Genomic DNA, 21363 nt, shown 5'->3' on the forward strand with positions numbered 1-21363 from the left:
AAGCCAGCAGCTGGTGGGGCTGCCTGGCAGCGATTCATCCTTTGCATCCTGAATGTGTGCACCGTCCCATCCTGCCCTGCCGCCACACGAGCCATTTGCCTTCCTGCATCTTGGTCAGCATCAATGCGCTTGCATAGGTCCGTGCTCAGCAGCTGCTGGCTCAGCTACAGCCAGCTTGTGCCCGTTCCTCAACAGCCCAAACATCCTCCTGCAGCTTCACAGGCGTTATTCCCCTCAACTGTGTGTGTTTAGCTTTGTGTTCCTCCCAAGGAGGTCAGATATCCTGCAACAAACACACATTAGTACCATTTTCACTGTCCCACCAGGGCTACATCTAATGGGCCTTTCTGCTCTGCTCTGCTCTGGTTCATGTGGCTCCTTTATGAGCCTGGACCTTCATCCCCTGTCCTCCCCCAGCACCATCTGCTTTGTGATGCTGGTATCAATTTTTAATGACCTGAAATCCTTGCTTTCATTCCTGTTGGAGGAGTCCCAGTGGTCACTGGGCAGCAGGCAGGATGCTTCCAGGAGCCGCTGCCCCGTCTGCTCGCCCACCTCCCCTTTGCAGCAGCTTCTCCCTTGTACCCATCACCATGCCATGGCCCTGCAGGGCTGCTGCCCTCCTCTGCTCATGGCACTTGCACCCAGCTGAGCACCGTCTCCATTCCCAGCCTCAGCAGGATTTGAGAGCCCCCCCCCCCTTCTTTTGTCCTTAGCAATTTTCCCTGGGCCTGCCGCCCCCAGGCTGACCTTTACGTGTCTGTGCTAGCTGAGCCTTGGAGCGATGGGGGTGAGCGTGGCTGAGCAGCGTCAGCCCCAGAAGTAGCAGAGGGTGAGCTGCCGACCTGGTTGTGGCGCAGAGGCACCTGGCCCTGGCAGATGTTTTTGGGCTTTGGGGTTGGAACCTGCCCCCAGCTGTGGCTCCTCCATCACTGCTGACGTGACCTTGGCCAAGAGCCTTCCCTGTGGGCAGCAAGGAGGCACGAGCTGCCCGGCTCTGCCTGCTGTAGTTGCTTGTCTAGCAGCAGAAAAGCCCAGGAGCCCCTCAGCTGTAACACGTTTATTTGTAAGCACCTTCTCTCGAGCCCTGCGGAGGACTTGGGATTGCTTGCTGGCAGAAAGTAACACTGAAACAAGACCAGACAAAACAGACAGAAGAAAGACCCGCCACCTTCCTTGGTTTAGTCGCAGTTGGTGGAAGGGCTGGGGACTGCCAAATCGCCTGCACGCTGCCAGCCTCCCCCCCCCGGCACCTGGGTGCTTCATCACGCCACGAGCCCCCTGGCTGCAAACTGCTGGAGTCGGCGGTGGAGCACAGCTGGGGCATCCTCCTTCCAGGGACCTTCTGCGCTGGGGCGTGGGGCTGTGCCGTGGTGCTGAGCCCTTGCTGCTCGGAGCATTTGGCTCTGCACCGGGGCTGTGAGAGTGCCAGGAGCAGCTCGGTGCTGCCTTGGGACGGGGGCAGCAGCGCAGGCGGAGGAAATGGCTGCGGCGACGTGGCCCCGGCGCAGCGCCGTGCCTGGGGGTTTTCATCTGAAGCGCGCAGGAAGCCGCGGTCGTGCTCTCATGCAGCGACTGCGCCTGGGTTCGATGTCTGCGTGCTGCAGCCGCCTCCGGCAGCGGGGGTCTATGGGCAGACGTCCCACCACAGCAGCGTTGCTGCAGCCACCACCGCGGTCGGAAACCTGCCCAGGGGACCCTGTCCCATGCCGGTGGCTCACTGCACGAACCTCTCCAGGCACGGAGGGCCGAGTCCACGAGATCCTGCCCCGCTGCGGGGAGCCGCTGGGGATGTGCAAATCGTGCTGAGGCTTCGGCGCAGCGGGACCCAGGGTGGCAGCCTAGGGGATGGCCCCCAGGGACTCGTCGTAGAAGCCCTGGAGGCCCCTGTGGTGCTGCAGGGAGGGCCGCTGGCCCACCGCCTCCCAGCGGAAGTTTCGTCTCAGCCACCCGTAGGCCAGGCTGTGCAGGAAGCCCTGCAGGGACGTGGTCAGGGCCTGCGAGGGAGGACAGGACGGGGGGGAGCCAGGCTCAGCCGCACGCAGGGCGATGCGTGGGAGGAGGTGGCCCTCCTCGTGGTGCGGCCACATGAACCAAAGCACCTGGCAGGAGCTGAGGACCCAGACATCGCCCAGCAAAACAGGGGGAGACCAGAGGCAGCCCCATGGCCACGGCGCGTCCTTGCATGGCTGAGGTGCCCAAAGCTGAGCTGGGCCTGGGGCAGCCACCAGCGAGCCGGGGCCTTTGCCCTGATTCTGTCCCAGTGGCACCGGGAGGGTGGCAGCACCCATGGAGCTCACCCTGCCCCAGGGGGGCATCACCGGCGCGCTCCCACTCCCCTGCGGCAGCTCCCGGCTGCGCTGTCCCATCGGGGCCCCGCATCCCCTCCACTTACACCGCCAACAGGGACAAACGTCCCAGTGCACGGCCCAGGGAAGGGCTCTTTACTTACTGTAGCAACATAGAGGACAAAGACCGAGGCAGGTTTGACGCTGGTGAAGGAGAGGATGGTGAGGAGGAAGGCTGCGGGTGGGAAACAAAAAATGGTGTTGGTCCCCCGCTCATCATGAGGTTCCCTTGCCAAGTGGCAATGCTCGTCCTTTACCACAGCCTGTTGCCCATGTCACAGGGGTCTATGCAGGACAAGCACCTACGTGTAAAACAAAGTCCTTCCCGACACGCTGCCTGGGCCTCATTGCCTCAGGTTTCTGTATGACTGGAAGTAGAAACGGGCCCAGAAAGGGATGAGGCATTTATAAAGAACAGGGCCAAGAAACGCCAGCCAGCTCAGAAACGCTGCCTGAAAGGCCAGGGTGGGCTATGCCAGCTGCCTGGCTGACTTAATGCTGTGCTTTGGGGGGGGGGTCCTCATGTGGGGTTTATCTAGCCATAGACCCTTGCAGACACCCTCGAGCTGTGTGCTCTTATTCAGTCCCAACTTCTTCTCCTGGCCCTGGGTGCTGCCTCAGCCCAGGACCAGGGGGGCTGGGGCAGGCACTGCGGTGGCTTTTGCCTGCCAGTTCTGGGGGCTGCCCAAATCCCCCCGACTCGCCTGGCCCCCAGCAGAGCAGGAAAACCAGCTGGAAGTAGTGTGAGACTCTGCTGACACTGCGGATGCTCCTGCCTGCGAAGCCGTCCTTCTCCAGGGCCAGCAAGGGAGCGGCGGCGTTCCTGCGGCACCAGAGCTTCACCCTGCGGTACAGGAGCTGGGCGCGGGGCAGCAGCGTCAGCCGGGGTGCACAGGATGCAGGGGCCCCGCATTCACCCCGTGGCTTACCGTGCAGCAGCTGAACACCAGCAGCAGGTACAGGAAGAAGATGATTTTCCCCTCCAGGCCCACGTCCTTCCTACCTACGTACTGAGAGGCAACAGGAAACCAGTGGGGCCATGGGCCAGCCCCGTGCGCTGCAAGCCCCTCGGCACAGGGGCAGTGCTGGAGCCGGGAGCTGCGCCTCTGCCTCTGCTTGAGTGGGGACAGCTCCGTCCCCATCCCTCCACCAGCATTTTCCCACACAACGAGCCCGCTGCCTTCCCAACCATCCTTCTAGCCCGCCTCGCAGGTGGGGAAGGGACGGGACCAGCAGCGCTCACCTCGTAGCAGATATCCTGGGACCGGCGAATGAGGAGCAGGCAGCTGAAACGGCAGAGGGTGCGGGTGGTGGGCCCCTAATGCCACAGCATCGTCCCCGTGGCACTTTTTGATTCCGTCTCCCACCCCCAAACCCTTCACCACCCTGAGGTTTGCCCTGGAGGGAGCTTGTGCAGCATGGGGCTGTGGCGCGCCCAACCCTGCTGGGAAGGCGCGTGGTGCCTGCTCCTGGCCCCTTCTCGGGGCCGGGCAGCCAGGCTGGTGCTGCACCTGGAGCAGTACAGGCTGTAGGTCTCGTTGGAGCGGTTGGACGGCACGACGGGCTGGATGGGTTTTGGAGCGATGTCGGTCAGGGAGGTGCCGCGGGCAATCAGCTGTCCCAGCAGCGTCAGCGCCGGCAGCAGCCTTTGCAGGGAGAGGCGGAGGTGAAGGCGTGCTGTGCCATCCGGCACCCAGGGCAGGGCAGGATCTGTGCCGCAGGGATGGGGCCGGTGGCTGGCACCTACCAGGCCAGGATGTAGGGCAGACCCTGCCACGCGCTCTCCAGGCACCCACTCCTCTCCTGCAAGGAGGAAACCGCCGTGACCCAGCCCTGCCGGTCCCACAGCAGCTCGAGGCTCCAGCCCTGCTCTGCTGGGACCGGGCAGGACTGCAGGGTGCGGGGGATGCCAGCAACACCCCAGGGGCTGCCCATGGCTGCCCACGCTGCTTCCCAGGCCATCGTGGGGCTGGAGCAGCCGTGCACAGGGAGAGCGATGCCCGGCTGTGCCACATCTGGGGGACACTGACCTGCAGAGCTGCCACGTGCCACGCTCTCCAGCCGTGGATTGCACGGTAGGCTTCGTACGCGTAGACTACAACCATCAGGAATGAGACTGCATAGAAGGTCTGAGAGAGGAGAGGGAAAACAGGCTCCTGCTTAGCCCAGTGCCCCAAAGGCACCGGCCCCCATCCCTCCTCTTGCTCTGCGTGGCGACGCCTGCTGTCCCCACTGCAGGGCTGCACGAGGAGCAGAGCTGCCCCCAAGGCGCTGAGCCCCTCCCGGTCCCTGTCCCCATGTGTACCCAAGAGGCAATAACCCCGTGGCCAGCAGGACGAGGCTGGGGCAGGAGGGGAGTGGTGCTGCCCGTGGTGGGCTCCTGCACCAGGCAGGGCAGAGAGGCGCCAGCGGCTCTGTGGGCGTGCGCAGAGCTTGGGCACGAAGGGGCGAGCACACCGGCACCAGGGAGAGCCACGCTCTGCCCTGCCCCAGGGCTCAGGCACGGCTGTGTTGGGTTTGCCGCCCCAGGCTGGAGGAAGGGCACGGGGATGACGAGAGGGATGTGGCGGGGGCTGCAGTGCTGATCTCCCTGGGGCTGCCGCGCGTGCTTCCCCAAGGAAGCAGTCGTGGTGGCTCAGGCCTGACAAGGGGGAAGAGGAGACAGCTCTTGGCAGGAGAAATACCTCCCCACACGGGACTTCTCCAGGGATGCTCCAGCCCACAGATGGTCTTGTTTTTTCCCAGCAGTACGGGAGGAGGTGCACAGGTCCCATTAGCCCAGGTCATGGTGCGAGCTGCCCCACTCACCGTGGCCAGCATCAGTCCGTAGGGGCAGGCAGCGTACGCCGGGATGAAGAGCGGGGCTGGCAGCAGCTGGATGGTGGCCGTGCTCAGCAGCACGGCGGCAGCCAGGAAATCTGCCAGGGCCAGCAGGAACAGGGGGCGAAGCTGGGAGCCAGGACACGGCGTTAGCTCTGGCTGGCAGCACCGCCCTGGCCAGCCGCAGCCTCTCCCTGGGCTGTGCAGTGCAGCCACAGCCACGTCCCTCCCGGGGCTGTGCTGGGAGCAGAGCTGAGAGCGGCTCCTGCCCGCTGCGGTGCTGGTGTCCCGCACCTCTGACCCCACTGTGCCTGAAGCCCAGCAGCAGCGGTGCTGGCCCAGCTCTGCTTTGGCTTAGCCGGGACCAAAACACGTCCCCGGGCCCGCAGCACACACCTGGATGTGGCAGCACCGCCTCCGCCGGGAGGTGACAGCGAGGACTGACGCGCTGCCCACGAGGCTGGAAGAGACGGGGCTGGTGGTGAACGTCCCCGCGGAGCGGCCACGTGTGGGTGCTCTGCATCCCCCACCCAGGCACCCTCCCTCCCCCGCCATTGCCAGAAGCTTTTTGTGCAGGGACCGAAGCAGCCGAAGGTGCCTGACCACGGTGCCGTCCCCCAAACCCACCCTAAGAGACCGTGTGCGGGCGGGACAAGCGGCTGTGCGAGGGCAGGGCCGCTGCACGCTGCCCCCACCGGCGATGTCCACAGGGGCCGGGGGGTCAGCACCCACCTGAGCAGCAGGGCCGGCACGTAGATGCACGTCAGCGCAAAGACCTGCGAGAGGACAGAGTGAGAGGAGCCCGGGGCCAGGCGCAGGAGGACGCAGAGCCCCAGGCACGGCCGAACCCGCTCCCACGGGCATCCCCGCCTGGTACCGGCATCACTGGGGAGCGGACAGGAGTGAGGCAAAACCAGCAACTTCCCCACGCCGTGGCTCACGGCCGCGCCCGGGGGCTGGAGCCCCTCGGTCATTGCCGGCCCATTGCTGGTGCCCCGCCAGCCCCACGAGGGACAAACCCCGCAGCCGGCGGAGCGCGATGCGACGCGGCGGCGCCCGGTTTCCCTCGCCCAGGGCTGGGGAGCGCCGCGGAGCCGCGTCCCGCTCGGGGCCCTGCTGCCGAGAGCGGCTCCCAGGCAGCGCGGCGTGGGGCTGCCGCGGAGGAACCGGCACGACGACGGCGTGAGTCACGGCGAGGAGCCGAGCGGCGGCGGCTGCTCCGGGAAACGCCGGCTCCGGCGAGCGCAAACCTGCCCAGCCTCGGCCACGTGGGCTTGGCCCTCTTGCTGCAGGGGAACCCGAGCTGCCAGCGCCCTTTTGCAGAGCCCCACAACGCATCTCCCACCCCCCCAGATCTTTGGTGCGAGGAAAAGCCCCGGGCAGGGAGGTGCGCGAGGGCTGAGCAGGGGCTGCAGCGCTCGGCAGCAGCTTTCCGCACGCCTTTACCTGGTTGTCTGAGAGCGCTGACGGACGCTCCTCTTCGTCGGCCATGGCCGGGCAGCTCGGAGCCAGGTCCCCTGGTCTCCTCTCTGCCACCGGGCACAGCCTGGGGACAGGCTGGGAGCCGAGGGGGTGGCGCTGGCAGCAGAGCCGCTCCCGCAGCCGCCTGGGCTCGCTCCTCCGCCGGGCCGTGGGACCTGGCCGCGGCTCTGGCTGCGCGGCGCGGCCGGAGGAACCTGCCCAGCCGGGGCGGCGGGCACTTCCCCGCCGACGTGCAGGCTGCTGCGTGCAAGCCCTGCGAGCAGGGAGGGGACCGGCCCCTCGCGGAGCCCAGGCGGGCGTGCGGCAGAGCCTTCGCGCCTCCCCTCGCGCACCTGGAGCAGGAACGGAGCGGGAGACACGGCTCCCGCGGGCGCAGGCGTGAGCAGGGCCCCTTTCTGCCCCCGCGCGTCCCCGCAGCTCGGCCGCCGCTGCGAACGAGGGGGTGCCGCGTCCCCGCAGCTGCTGCTACAGGCGCAGGATGACTTCTAGGAGGAGGAGGGGAAACTGAGGCACGGCATCCCTGTGCAAGGTGAGCCCACAGCCTGGCTGCCAGGTGGTGCCAGCGTGCCCTGGAGGCGTACCCCTTTGCTCCGCAAGCACCGGGGGTGAGGGGAGACGGGGAGACGGGCAGGCTCAGCGCAGCCACTCAGAGCAGGATGCGGCCCCAGCGCAGCCCCACGTGCGGCTCGCAGCAGGAAGCTCTGGCAGGGGAAGCCCACCCGTGCAGGACAGGCACTGCTGAGCGCAGCAAAACGGCTGCTGGAGGTGGGGAGAGACGAGCAAAGCGCGACAGGCACCCTGTGGTGACCCCCGTGACAAGGGACGTCCAGGTACGGGGTGCACAGAGCAAACTCCTCCCTGTCCACGCACAGCCCCAGAGACGGGACTGGAGGCGCAGGAGGGAAGCGGCTGCATCCCTGCACTTGCAGGGACCCAGGAAATCAAGGGCAGCGGCTTTCCAATAAGCTGCCCCCACCACCCCCAGCCAAGCGCTGCCCCGTTCCTCCCGGGCCCAGCAGGTCCTAGCAACGAACTCCAGGCCTTTAAACGTGTCTCACGGAAGCGTGCGGACCAGGATCACCGACACCCAGAAAGCCCAGCCTTCTCCGCTCCGTTTGCTTAGGCTTGATTGCAGCCGCCGTCCATCGCAGGCTAAGCCCAGCGCGGCCCCGAACGCAACGCAGGGGGCTCAGAGCCTCCCGCAGCGCCGCCCGTGCGCCTCCAGAGACGCTGCGACCTCTCGGGAGCCCGCAGTACGATCGGCTCGGGCCGACAAGCTGGAGCACGTCGCTTCTGCCTGTTCAAGCACAGCGTGTGCAAGAGCGAGCGCGCGCAGCCGGGCTGCAGAGCCCGCGGGTGCACCCAGCGCCTCGGTGCCGGCTCCGCGGCCCGGCTGAGCCCCGCAGTGCCCAGTGCCCGCAGCGGCAGTGTGCTGGGGGAGGCTGGGGCGCGGCGATGTGCGGGCAGCCAGCCCCCACCCAGCTCACCCCCTAGACCCCAGGTCACCAAACAGCACGCAAAGTCACGCTTCAAATACATAGATTTCAGGTTTATTTGGGAGGGCACTGGCTGAACAGAGAGGAAAGAGGGAAGGGTGTACAGGAAGGTCTGAGGGAAGGAGAGGGGCTATGGGGGAACAGAGGAAGGGACCGCGCAGCGAGAGCTGCACCGAGATGACAGCGACGGGCAGAGCCGTCGCGGTCCCGCTCCCACAGGACGAGGTTTGAGAAGCCCTGCAGTTCTAGAGGCACCGCTCGACTCCAGCTCACCAAAGGGGCACGAGAGAAGGGACACCTCTCAGCAGAGCCAACAACTGCGCCACTGACAGCTGCTTCAAAGCCTAAGACCGAACACCCCGGAGCAAGCTCTCCGATTTCAATCCCACCGCCTCCACCGGAGCAGCACGTGGACCCCGGGGGGCCCAAGTGGCTGACGTCCCCTGCCGGCGCGCTCAGTCCGTTCCCTGCACGAAGGTACCTTCCAACATCAGGAGCTGCTCCCCGCTTGGCTTTGTTGCCCCCTTCCAAGGCCTCCAGCAGCTGCGGATTCTGCCTGGGGCAGTTTTCCCTGAGGAATTTTTGTGGGGAAATTAGCACCGGGGGTTGCGTTGGCAGGGAGGCGCCCGCAGAGCTTCGCTCCTCGCGAGCCGGCGCGCTGCCCTTCCCTGCGGCGAGGCAGTTGTGGAGCAGGCTCCGGGAACTTGGCTGCCGAGGCAAGGACTGCCGGCACGGCTCTGAAGGGAAGAAGGGCTCCGTCCCGGTGAGCTGCTAAAGCTCTCTGCACACCCCGTGGCCGTGAACTGCGAGGCCCTCCAGGCTCTGACTCCCCCTGCAGAGGAGCCGCGAGGTGCTAGCGCTTCCACTTCCACCTGGTGCTAGCTCAGCGCCAGGACTCGCGAGCAGCCTGGGGACTGTCAGACAAGGCTTAACGCCCGCGACTACAAACGTTCCCTGTACTCCGGGCCGGGGGAGCCGTGCTTCAGCACCCAAGTTCTCATTAAAACAAAGCAAACGCACGACGACAAACCTCCTGTGTGCTTTTGCCTCCGCAGGCCAGAAAGCTCTCGGAGCTGCGGTGAGAGCCCACCCGGAGTCCTCTGCTCCCAGGCCGCAGGCACCACCCCACGTCTCCGAAAGCAGAACGTCCCTCCCCAGCTCTGACCGACTAAACCCCAGCACAAACACTTCCTGACGGGCTTCCTCCCAGCCAGCGGCACTGCCAACACGGTACCTGGCACGCTCGTTTTTCCCTCCTGACCCTGCATCACCTCCCTTACCCAAAGCCCAGGCACCGCGCCCCGGGCTTCAGGAGCGGCTCGCTGCGGCAGTGGTGCTTTGCACAGCAATCCCCTCCACACACAAGCCCCACAAGAGCTGCGGTCAGAGGCTGTGGCCCCCTGGGGCAGCCCAGGAGCCAGCTCCAGCCGAAACGTCACCTGGACTTGGTTTGGGTCTGACTTTTCGGAGCCCCATCCCCATCCCAGGGCCCTGGGTGGCCGGGGGGTGCCCTCTAGCGGGTGCGGCACCCAGGGGCTCCGCCGAGCCCCCCTCAGGGTGGGCAGAGCCCCGGGAACCGAGCCTGCCCCTGGAGGAAGGTGCCTGCTCCCTCTGCTCCCAACCACCATCCCAGCAGGGAAGGCGGAGGGGCTGACGTGACCCCCCCCCCCCCCCCCGTCCCAGCCCTTCAGCGGGGGAAACGCGAGCTCTGCAGGACGGAGCGTCCAGCCCCGGCGCCTCCTCCAGCCTGCCAGCTCCCCAGGCACCTGCCCGCAGAGCTCCAACAAGGCAAGGACGAGCAGCTTCCCACCACGGCAGGCGTTTGCACAGAGCCAGCTAGCTGCGGGGGGGCGAGAGGTGCCAGTCCCCCCCCCCGCACAGTCACAGCCGCACGGCGCAGCTCCCTGATGCCAGTGCTCGCTGACCCTTCTCGCGCCGTCCACCAATATTCAGAGCTCAGAGCTGGCTTCAGCCTTGCAGCCAGCTGCAAAAGGCGCGCCACGGACATCCCCCCCCCCCCCCCCCCCCCCCCCCCGAGTCAGGGCTCGCAGCTCAGGTCTGCGCAGCCGGGAGCCGGCAGCTCCTGAGCAGAGCTGCAAAGAGCAGGAACGCCAGCCCCGGCCCTACAGCGGCGTACCAAGCCCGGAGGCGTTTCAAAACGCTTTGGCTTCCTCCCTGGCAAGCTCACCGCTTCACAGGGAAGTTACGCGAGAACCTCCAGGGCCGTGCAGCGGCGGGCCAGGCCCCCACCCACGCAGCAAAGCACAGCCTCACCGCTGAGGCCACGCGCAGCGCTCCCAGAGCTGCCACCTTCTGCCCCTCGCTTCCTCTCGCTTCTCCGATCCCGACAGGAGCAACGCCTCGCTCCCAAACCGAACTGCGGAGCACCAGCAGCTCTGCGAAACTCCCACGCGTTCAGAAGATGGCTGCTGGAGGGTCACGTTGCCTGTTTCAGCCTCTTGCTTGGTTCCCATCCCAGGCAGGGTCAGCAGGCTGAGCTCCCTGCCCTAACAGCACCGGCACCCAGCACCTTCCGCCTCGCACCCCGCGTGCTCCCGCACAGCCACGAGGTGTCCTTAGAAAGCCCTTCCTGGGAAACACAGGGAACAGCACGGAGAGGACTCCTGGTCAGAAACGAGAGGACACCTTAACACACCGTGTCCTCTGGTGGTCCCCAGTGCTACGAGGGGCTGCTGCAGCCACCGGTACGAATCTGGTGCTAGGTCACGAGACGTTTTTAAGAAATTGCTCAAGACTTTCTGCATTCGGATGATGCTGGTAATTAAGACCCATCCTTCTTCTTGCAGGCTTTCAGCTCGTCTTATGTGATTTTAGCACCGCGTTAAGTGCTTTTTTTTTCCTCCTTTTTAAATTTGAGTCACGAGCCTGCACAGCGTTTCAAGATACAAGCAAGTTCCACCCTGAGAGAGCTCCTCGCCCTACGCCTGACAAGTAGAGATTTTTTGTGTTAAAAAAAAAAAAAAAGCATCGGTATCTTTTTTTTTTTTTTTTTTTTTAGTCAAATTCCAACTCAGAGCAAATCCTTACAGCAGAGAGCACTGCGATGCCACCGGAGCAGTTGGCACACTTCGTTTAAACCAGTGCTAGCAGCGCTAGCTGAGCCCAGGCCCCTGCTGAAAGCTCCCTGCTGCCTCGCACCGTTGGAAGGAGGCTGCCCCGCAGTGAGGCGGTCTTAACCAAGAACCAGAAACGTGTTACTGGGCAAGAGCGGTTAGGGATAACAACGACCACCTCATCTCTTCCCAGAGGGCCACCAGCTGCTGTAAGCTGACTGTTTGCTGATAGTTTGCTTCTCTTCTGGGCTGAAATGCAGAATAGTCAGTATGGCAGTTAGAGTCTGCTGGCGACCGAGAGAATCCGGCAGTGTCAAGAACCTGTAGACGATGTTCTTGAGGTATTCCAGGTTGGCCCCCTCCCTGCTCTTATCTCTGAAGTTCTTCTGGATTTCGTCCTGAAGCGCCGACACCTCTTCCCGGTGCTTCTCCTCCTCAACCAGGACTTTCTCCTGGAGCCGGTGAACTTCCATTTCCAGCTTGTGCTTCTGCTTCCTCAGCGCTGCGATTTCCACCTCCTTGCGAGCCAGCTGCTCCGCGTACAAGAAGAAGGTGGGCTCGCTGTTGGCAGAGAGGTGAAGAGCCTGGGGGAGGCTCTCTGAGGCATCGTTGGCTGGTGTGTCATCGCTGGCAACGTCGGCGCCCGACGCCCCGTAGGTTTTGGATCCCTGAAGCCCGGCGTAAGGCAAGGTGATGGATCTCAGCTGCTCCAACTCTTGGTCCTTTTCTGCCAGCACCGCCAGCGCCCGGTCCCGCTGCTTGTGCATCTCCTCCTCCAGCTTCAGCGCCCGTTCCCTGTAGTCCAGCTGGCAGCGCTCCAGCTCCTGCCTGTGAAGTTGCTGCAGGTGGGACAGCTCCTGCTTCTTGGCCTCCATGTCCAGCTGGTGCCGCTTCTCCGTTTCCTCCGCGGACAGCTGGAGCACGACGTACTTCTCCTTCAGGTCCGCCAGCTGCTCTTGAGCTTCCTCCAGTTCTTTAGCCAGATTGACGTCTTTGAGGGACTTGTTCTTGAGAACCACCTGTGCCCTCATCTTGTACCTTTCAAACTCTTCCTTCAGCTGCTTCAGCTCCTGCTGGTAGTACAGAGCAGTGGCCTTCTCGCCATCCGCAGCCTCGGTGCCCTTCGGCGGCTCCAGCTCGCACAGCTTCTCGATGTCCAGAGCGGGCTGGCTCTTCTTCGCCGCCGCCTGCAGGAGCTTCTTCAGCTTCTCCATCTTGTCCTTGAGAACGTTCACATCCAGGTTGGCTTCCTCTACGCTGACGTCCAGCGGGGAGCGGCTGGAAGCGGCGACGGCCAGGGTTTTGTTCTCCTGGTCCAACTGCACGATGCGGTCCTTCAGCTTCTGAATGACCAGCTGGTCCTTCTGCTTGGCTTTCTCGTACGTGCCGAGCAGCCCCGACACCTCGGAGACCTGGCCCTCCAGGTCGGCCACTCGCTGCTCCTCCATCTGGGCGTGCTGCCGGAGCTGCTCCTCGGCCTGCGCGGTCTGAGAGCAAAGAGACACGGCAGGGGCAGGTTATCTCAGCGCTCCAGGCACGAGGGCTGCAGTTATACAGGGGCTTGGCTCTGCCCCGCCGACCTCCAGGCAAGCGCGGGGCCAGCCCGTCCCCTAACCCCCTCCGTGAGCCCCCACCCCGCCACGCCTGCCTTTAAAACGGGGATTCCAGGACAAAAGAAAATAATAAAATAAAAAACTTGGTTCTGCTCCCTGCTCTGCAGAACTGCTGTTAGCAGCACGATCCGCACTGCGGTAGGTGTGCGGGGGGCGGGAAGCAGCAGGCTCATGCCGCAATCTGCTACAGGATTTTTTACAACGCGCACGTGCCCTAAGCTTGGACATATCCCAGTGCAATTCACCTAAATGCTGCGCCCTGTGCCGAACGCAGCGCTCCCTGTACTTGCCTCTCGTCCCTCCCTTGAGCTCTCCAAGCCCCACCCGGGCCTTCAACAGCGCAGGTCCGGGGAGCCCCTGGGCCAAACTGCTCCGCGTGGGTCCCATCCGTGCAGGTGGGCGATGCCACCAGCCGCACAGCACCTTCCACGCGGCCCCGTCCGCACCCCTGCGGTCCGACAGGCTTTGTTGGAGAAGCCGTGAAGCCCACACAAATCCCTCATCAGCCGTGCTGCAGCACAAACGAGGGGAACGCCGATTCCCCTGGCTTTCTGCCTAATCCTCCCCATTTAGGGAGGGTTAGTTAGAAGTTATTTCCCTCTGTGAGCTACTGTAAGGGTGCCTTGCATTGCACTGAAGCACTTTACAGAGACGAGACCGTGCTCGTTGTCACAGCAGGCCAGAGCAAAGGTCTCTCCTCCCAGCCCGGCCACACCAGAGCCGAATGAGGCTGCCGAGGACGGGCACTGTGTAACCACACCCGGCGGCCACCACCCGACTCGCGCACCGAGTCACCAACAGCTCTCATTTTCCTCAGGGAACATCATCCCGTCAAAGCAAGCAATGATGTTCTCCTGCTACCAACCTCCTGGACTTTGCAGGATGGGGCAGGGGAGGAGAATTTGAGCTCCTCCAGCCTCAGACCCTGCTCCCGGTGCTGCCGCTACACCGCCCAGAGCGAGCTGCTCCAGGGCCCGCAGGAATTACCTTCCGCATCTCCTGCAGCAGCTGCGACTGGAAGTGGTTCTTCAGGCTGGCCATCTCCTCCTGCAGATCCTGGACCCGGGGGTCTGGCTTCTTCCTCTCTTCCTGAACGGCCTGCAGCTCTCTCTTCAGGTCTTCCACCTCCTGGCTCAGCTGCCTGATCTGCAGCTCGTACCCCTCCGCTCGGTCGGCCACGCTCACCCTCCCGGCCAGCGCCTCCCTCGTCTCCTCCAGCTTCAGCTCCGCGTCCTGGCGCAGAGCCCGCTCGCTCTGCAGCAGCTTCTGCAGCTCCCGCAGCATGACGGCGTGGTCGCTCTGCTCCTGGGCCCGGTCGTGCTGCTGCGTGATCAGACGGGCTTTGGTCTCGGCGAGCTGCTCCTGGACAGACCTCAGCTCCGTCTCCAGCTTGTCGGTCTCGTCCTCCGCCTTCTTAATGGCATCATCCAGGTCCTGCTTCATCTTCTTCTTGTCCGCCTGGTACGAGGCTTCCATGCGGGACTTCTCCTGCGTCACTGTTGACAGCGCGCTGGTCAGGGTGGCCAGCTGGGTCTTCAGCTGGAGCACTCTTTTGTCAGCCTCGGCAGCAGCAGGGGGAACATCCCCGCTGCTCGTGCTGACGCCGCTCTCCGAACCGTTTGTCTCCTCTGATTTAAGAGAGGGGGCTGCCGCTGCGGGCTTCTCATCCTCAGTCCCTTGCTCACCCTTGGTGCTGGCCAAACTGGCGGCTGTGTCTGCGCTGGTAGCTGTCCCCACGCTGTCTTCGCTGTGAACTGAGCTCTTGTCATCAGCAGAATCGGCAAAGGAAGAGCTGGAGCTAGCCACGGACGTGGGCTGAGCGCTGCTCAAGCCAATATCTGCCTCGTGAGACGCGGACAATACTTTTAAGCTGGCTTCCAAGGCTTCCTTCTCATTGATCAGGCTCTTGTAGGCTATCACGACATCCTTCAGCCGCGCCTGGTAATTAAGGAGCTGCTTCTTCTGTGACTCGATGGTCTCCAGAAGATCTTTTTTACTTGGGCCGCCTCCGAAGTTCATGCCAAACTTCTCCATGACTGCTCACGCGATCTGAAAGGAAAAAACACGGCACAAAGGCTGAACGAACGGCACAGGCACGTTTGTGACCAGCGGCGGCACGTGGCCAGTCGCGACCATCGTGCCCACGGCCCCCAGACCAGCACAGCGAGCGACTGCAGTGCACTTTCCCCACGCACTGAACCCTACGCAAAGGGCCCGAAGGCCCCGGGGGCTGCAGGTCTCGGTGCTGTGCCGGGGAGCTCAGGGCAGCCGTGCTGCAGCCTCGGCACCTCAGGCTTCTCCGCCAGGCTCCCAGAACGCCCCGGGCTGGAAGGGGCCCTCGGGGCTCCCCGAGCCCAGCCCCCAGGACCCCAGAGACCCCCCCCAAACCCAGACCCTGTGCCCGACGGCCCTCCTTGACCCCTGACAGGCCTGGCGCCGTGCCCAGCCCCCGGGGGGCCCGTCCCAGCCCCCGACCCCCTCAGGGCGCAGAACCCTCCCCTCACAACGCCCCCGGCCCCCCCCGGCCCAGCCCCACGCCGTCCCCTCGGGCCCTGCCGCTGTCCCCAGGGGGCAGAGCTCAGCGCCCGGCTCCCCGTGAGGGAGCTGCGGCCGCCGTGAGGCCTCCCCCCCCCCCCCGCGGTCCCCTCGCAGCCCCCGGTCCCCTCACGTCCGCCCCCCCCCCCCTCACCTCACCCCCGGGCGGCGGGGCCGCTGCCCACCGCGCACGCGCAGGACGCCCCCCTCCCAACCACCGGCGCTCACCGCGCATGCGCGGGGTTGGACGGCCGGGCCGGGCTTCACGCTGCGCACGCGCTGCTGGGGCCGTGCGGGACGGCGCGGCGGAAAGGGGGGTTCAGCGCGCATGCGCCACCCCGCCCCCGCGGCCTCCGCGCCGGGTGCCGATGAGGAGTCAGCAGCGGCCGGCAGCGAGCGGCCGTGCGGGGGGCGGGGCTAACGCAGCGGGGGGCGGGGCTAGCAGCGGAGGGGGCGCGGTCTGTGGTGTGAGGGGGCGGGGCCCGAAGGTACCGGCGCAGGGGGCGTGGGAGTAGGTAGTGGGCGTGGCCCGCGGCGCGTGGGCGTGGCCTGCCACGAGGGGCGGGGCTTGGAGCGCGGGGGCGGGGCCTGTGGCGCGGCGGAGCTCCAGCAGCGGGGTCGCAGCGCGGCCGCCCCCACCCGACCCGGCCCGGCCCGGCCCGTCTGTCCCCGCCGCCGCCATGGGCCTCACGGTGTCCGCCATCTTCTCCCGCATCTTCGGCAAGAAGCAGATGCGGATCCTGATGGGTGAGCGCGGGGCCGGGCCGCGGGGGCGGCGGCGCGGGGAGGGGGTGGGATTGGGATTGGGATTGGGGAGGGGATGGGGTGGGATGGGGATGGCAACGGGATAGGGACGGGATGGGGACAAGGATAGGGATGGGGAGGGGATGGGGTGGGATTGGGATTGGGATTGGGATTGGGACAGGGACGGGATGGGGTGGGATTGGGATGGGGATGGGGTGGGGATGGGATGGGATGGGGGTGGGGATGGGATGGGATTGGGATGAGGATGGGATTGGGATGGGATGGGGATGGGATTGGGATGGGATGGGGATGGGATGGGATGGGGTGGGGATGGGATGGGATTGGGATGAGGATGGGATTGGGATGGGATGGGGATGGGGATGGGGTTGGGATGGGATGGGGTGGGGACAAGGACAGGATGGGGACAGGATGGGGATGGGATGCGAGGGGAATGGGGGCAGGATGGGGACGGGATGGGGATGTGATGGGGATGGGATGGGGCAGGGAGCAGTGCCGGTACCGGTGCCGGTGATGCCCCCTCTCCGTTGCAGTGGGGCTGGACGCTGCCGGCAAGACCACCATCCTCTACAAGCTGAAGCTGGGCGAGATCGTCACCACCATCCCCACCATCGGTGAGCACCCGGCACCGGGCAGGGCTCCACCGGGCACCGTCACCCCATGTCCCCAGGGTGGCAAGGAGCGGGACGTGCTGCCGGCCACCCCGGTGCTCCGCCGCTGCCCTCCCGGTATCCCCCCCAGGCTGTGCGGGTGGGGGACCTGGCTCTCACCCCAATGTGCCACCTGTGCTCACCACCGCAGGCATCCCAGTGGCCCGTCCCTGCCCAACCCGCAGCCCTGGGGCTGAATTTGCCACGCTGGCATGCTGCCTTCTGGTCGGTGTCACCATGGCAGGAGACGTGGTGTCCCGCCAGCTCCCGGGCAAAGCCTTGGGCTAGGTGCCCGATGCCGCCACCCGCAGCATTGCCCCGGCGCTGGTGCGCACCAGAACTGCCCTCGTGGCTGAGAAGGCACCGGCACCCCTGGCTGCATGGCCAGCGGGTCCGGAGAGGTGCCCCTGCCCTCTGCCCGGCTCCGGTGAGACACCTCTGGGTGCTGGGTCTGGTGCTGGGCTCCCCAGGACAAGGAGGACGGGGGGTGAGCCCAGTGAGGGGTCACAGAGCGATGAGGGGCTGGGGCATCTCCCACGTGAGGAGAGCTGGGACGGCTCAGCCTGGAAGAGGCGGCTCAGGGGCGTCTCGTCAGTGTGGAGGAATCCCTTCTGGGGGGGAGCCAGGCTCTTCGCGGTGCCCAGTGCCAGGACCAGAAGCACTGGGCACAAACTGGGGCCAGCAGGCTCCCCCAGGCCCCCAGGCAGCACTTCTGTGCCGGGGCCCTGCCGCAGGGAGGTTGTGGGGTCTCCTCCTCGGAGGTCTTCAACAGCCACCTGGACGTGGTGCTGGGCTAACGGCTCGGGCTGCAGCGGGGGCGGCACTGGGTGGTCTCCAGGGGTGCCCCCAGCCCCGGCCGTCCGTGATTTGGGAGGGTGAGCATCCGCTGCGCTGCGCTGCAGAGATTTTTCAGGGGAGGCTCCCAGGAAATGGCTGGGGCAATTTCGTGTTGCTGGTGCTGGGCAGCCAGCAGGGCCCAGGTGAACGTGCTGGGTGATGCTTTAGGGAGTGGGGGTGCTCGGCTGAGGGCAGAGCCTTCGTGGGTGCCTCTCCGAGACAGCCAGCCCGTGGCACCAGCGCAGGCTGCGGGTGGAGGTGCTCCCTGGGGGAGCGTGGCCGTGCCCCTTGCTCTCCTCCCCATGGTGCCCCCCACCTCTGCAGGGTTCAACGTGGAGACGGTGGAGTACAAGAACATCTGCTTCACGGTCTGGGACGTGGGCGGGCAGGACAAGATCCGGCCCCTGTGGCGGCACTACTTCCAGAACACGCAGGTACGCGGAGCCGGCGTGGCCGTGGGCACGGCACCGGGACCCCATCGGCCCCAGTGCTGCCAGTCGTCGGGATGGGACCACGCGGGCCTTCCCCGTGGGCAGGAAGGGTCTGAGGTGGAGGAGCCCCTGGGGGGACCAGGTGTGGGGCAAATGTGGCAGCACTGACCCCCACGGTGCTCTGCCTCCGCGTGGCCGGGGGCTGGGGGGGCCCCGTCCTCTCCGCTGCCCGCTGCACCCCGGCCTCTCCTGCAGGGCCTCATCTTTGTGGTGGACAGCAACGACCGGGAGAGGGTGCAGGAGTCCGCCGATGAGCTGCAGAAGATGGTGAGTGGCATGGGGGGAGATGCCAGCTCCCCAAGAGAGCTCTCCCCAAATCGGGGCTGCCGGCACGGGGCGTGCCCCCTGGGGATGGGGCTCGAGGGTCAGATGGCGGTGACAAACCACAGGGACCAGGAGCACTTATAAAGGGGAAAATGGCCAAGAAAATGCTGGATTATGTTACAATTAGCCAGGGCTTTGCCGGCTGAGGCACTGAGACCACCGGTGCTGGAGCCCATGGCCAGCACCCATTGTGCCACGGCAGCACCCAGCACCGGCTCGCTGAGCGGGGCACGGTGAAGCCTGGTGTGCACGGGGAGGGCAGGCAGCTGCCAGAAACGACGTCCAAAAGCTGGTCTGGGTGGCAGGGACTTCGCACTCCTTGGCTCGCTGGGCGCAGAGCATCCTCGGGGTGGGAAGAGGGCGCAGAGTGAGCACGCAGCAGCCTGGGAGCGGGGTGGAAGGACAGCCTGGTGCCCCCCGGCTGCTCGCCCTCGTCCGCAGAGCCCCGTTCTGTCTGAGGCAGATCTTTACTCTGCTTTTGCTGGGAAGACCCTGACAGCCGGCTCCCCTGGCCCTAGCACGTTTGCAGCAGCGATCTTCATTTCGGAAGAGAGCAGTGCCCTCTGTCACCTGGGGCCGTGCCACGGGGCTGACGGCCGTCCTGTGCGAGCGCAGCGTGGGCGCAGGGCTCGGGAGCCCCAGCTGCGGGGACGCCGATGCCTCCAGGCTGCAGGAGCCCTGGGGTTTTCCACGCTGCAGGGTTCCCATCGAGGCCACAGGGTGCAGGGACTCAGGGCTGGAAGCTGGAAGGGCACCGAGCCCAACGGGCAGCGATGGGGGCACGAGGGAGGCGCGGGGAGGGGGCCGAGGAGCCGGAGCCCTCCTGGCCCCGTGCCCGGCTCAGCCGTCCCCACCTCACCGCAGCTGCAGGAGGACGAGCTGCGGGACGCCGTGCTGCTGGTGTTCGCCAACAAGCAGGACATGCCCAACGCCATGGCGGTGAGCGAGCTGACCGACAAGCTGGGCCTGCAGACGCTGCGCAGCAGGACCGTAAGTGCGCGGGGACCTCGGGGGCCGCGGGGCAACCGCGGGGCGTGCGGCCGGGAGCCCGTTCCCCGCCTCGCCGCCTGCCACCTCTCCTTCTCCCTCTGTTTTGCAGTGGTACGTGCAGGCAACGTGTGCCACGCAGGGCACGGGCCTCTACGACGGGCTGGACTGGCTGTCGCACGAGCTCTCCAAGCGCTAGCTGCAGCCGGCAGCGTGGGGCGCAGGCGGGCCGGGGACGTCTCTCCCAACCGCTGTTCTCTTTGGGTTCCTTTACTTAAGTTTTTTTTTTTTTTTGGGGGGGGTGTTTTTCCTTTCCCCCCAGCGTGGCCTCGTCTCTGTGTGTTTATCTGGTAGGACTTGAACCTCAAGGACTCTTCGGGCAGCTCTGCCTCGCAGCGCCTGCCTCTGCCCCGACCGCTGCGTGCCGGCCGTGCCCTGCCTGCGAGCGTCCCCCCGGGAGCCTGCAGGGCCGGGCGAGGGGCTCGGGCTGCGTGGACGCCGCGGGAAGGGAAGGATCCTGCTTTTTATCCTTCCACAAACTGTATAGTTCTCTCGGGGAGGGGGCGTATGGCTGCGTAACGTGCTGTTGTACGTGGAGTAATTAAACACCACCACTTTGTACCCTGCGCCCGGCGCGTCCCTGCTGCCTCCGGGGCCGCCTTGGAGCCCCGCACTCCACGTGCAACTTCAACGAGCGTCTTGGGGCAAGGGGATTTGGGCCTCAATGCAACCTCGCCTGCGCTGTGCTGGGACACAGAGGAGGTGGGCAGAGGCTCTCAGGTGTGTCCCGCTGTCCCCTGACCCATCCTATAGCTGCCCTGGTGCACCAAACCGGGAGAGGTTTGGTGGTTTGCTCGTGGCCAGTCCTGCTGCTGGGGCCGTGCTGGGAGGGACGCCCTCGTGCTGGCACGCAGGGTCACCTCGGGGCATGTGCTGCAGGGATGCTAATTGGGTTGTAATTAGTGGGGCTGCACAAAGCCTGATGGCAGAAGCGGAGCCGCGTGCGCTCAGCCGCTGCCTCCCCGCCGCGTGGTGATGGCAGGGGATGAGCTGGGGGGGCACCTCCACACGTGGGCCCCACGGCCCCTCCCGGGCATGGAAGGCGATGACGGGCACGGAGCACCCCTGGGGACTGCCAGCAGCATTGCCACACGCGTGTGCAGGGATGTGAGTGTCCCCCTGCCAGGCACACGTGTCTCCCAGCTGTGTGCCTTGCAGAAAGGTGCTCCCCACGCTGAACCGAGCTGTGCGCTGCTGGTCCTTGTGGGGACACGCTGTCCCCGCGGGCTGTCCCTGCGGGGTGGCACTTGGGCAGTGCGCTTGGGGCTGGTCCTGCCCATGCCCCTTCCCCTGGGGCAGAGATGGGAACTGGGGGGCTGCGGGTTCCCACAGCAGTCCCGGGCTCTCCGGCTTCCCCCAGGTTTCAACCCCTCGTGCTTGGTTTTGCAGCTGCTGCGAGGGCTCCCGTTCCAGGCTGGCTGTACAGCCGCATGCCAGCGTTTTATTCGGATTTGTTCTGAAGCCCCGTTGCTCAGGTTCCCAGGGCTCAGTGCTGCTGTCCCGAGGCCCCGGCTCTGCCACTGGAGCCGACGCAGGTCGTTGCCTTTGGTGGAGAAAAGGGGACTGGCTGGGCCAGGGGGTTCCCTGGGTGCTTGGTGCGAGGTTTCCCAGGAGAGTGCAGAAGTCCTGAGAGCGGGGCCGTGGGCAGAGCACGGACAAGAGGCAGATGTCCCCGGGTGGCCCTGTAGTGGGGCTAAGCCATGTCCTGGGGCGGACAGCGGGGTCCTTTCCTCAGCCTGTTCCCCACGCCTTGGTCCTGCCCTGCACGTGCAGCCTGAGCTCTGGACCCTGTGGGGCTGTTCCTGCACCGAGCAGCCCAGCGGCTGCTGCCCCCCAGCTGGGGAGCCCCAGGACGAAGCAGCTCCTGGTCCCTGCTTCGCCCCG

The 21363-nt window shown here is 65.6% G+C and overlaps 3 protein-coding genes across 5 annotated transcripts; 1 reads left to right on the forward strand and 2 right to left on the reverse strand.

Annotated features, from left to right (window-relative positions):
* Positions 1–1045: 1045 nt before the first annotated feature.
* Positions 1046–5749, reverse strand: LOC118259624 (transmembrane protein 116-like). The gene is made up of 10 exons (XM_035569288.1): positions 5565–5749; positions 5157–5297; positions 4379–4477; positions 4096–4151; positions 3860–3994; positions 3592–3634; positions 3278–3358; positions 3053–3206; positions 2453–2523; positions 1046–1997 (listed from the first exon to the last, which is right to left on the reverse strand). Exons 1-10 carry the CDS (start codon positions 5721–5723, stop codon positions 1842–1844), a joined length of 1095 nt encoding a protein of 364 aa, XP_035425181.1. The 5' UTR covers positions 5724–5749; the 3' UTR covers positions 1046–1841.
* Positions 5750–11015: 5266 nt separating this feature from the next.
* Positions 11016–15738, reverse strand: GCC1 (GRIP and coiled-coil domain containing 1). Of its 3 annotated transcripts, none has more exons than XM_050712474.1 (3): positions 15528–15601; positions 13821–14882; positions 11016–12707 (listed from the first exon to the last, which is right to left on the reverse strand). In XM_050712474.1, exons 2-3 carry the CDS (start codon positions 14865–14867, stop codon positions 11400–11402), a joined length of 2355 nt encoding a protein of 784 aa, XP_050568431.1. In that variant the 5' UTR covers positions 14868–14882; positions 15528–15601; the 3' UTR covers positions 11016–11399. The 3 variants fall into 3 exon arrangements, with proteins under 3 accessions (XP_050568431.1, XP_050568428.1, XP_035425179.1); XM_050712471.1 differs by having other exon boundaries at positions 11149–12707; positions 15597–15738; XM_035569286.2 differs by having other exon boundaries at positions 11149–12707; positions 15523–15635.
* Positions 15739–15933: 195 nt separating this feature from the next.
* Positions 15934–20045, forward strand: ARF5 (ADP ribosylation factor 5). The gene is made up of 6 exons (XM_035569293.2): positions 15934–16115; positions 16664–16744; positions 17942–18051; positions 18304–18375; positions 19297–19422; positions 19532–20045. Exons 1-6 carry the CDS (start codon positions 16049–16051, stop codon positions 19616–19618), a joined length of 543 nt encoding a protein of 180 aa, XP_035425186.1. The 5' UTR covers positions 15934–16048; the 3' UTR covers positions 19619–20045.
* Positions 20046–21363: the final 1318 nt, after the last annotated feature.

The sequence above is a fragment of the Cygnus atratus genome, chromosome 1, assembly GCF_013377495.2.
Source record: "Cygnus atratus isolate AKBS03 ecotype Queensland, Australia chromosome 1, CAtr_DNAZoo_HiC_assembly, whole genome shotgun sequence".
Classification (NCBI taxonomy): Eukaryota; Metazoa; Chordata; class Aves; order Anseriformes; family Anatidae; genus Cygnus; species Cygnus atratus.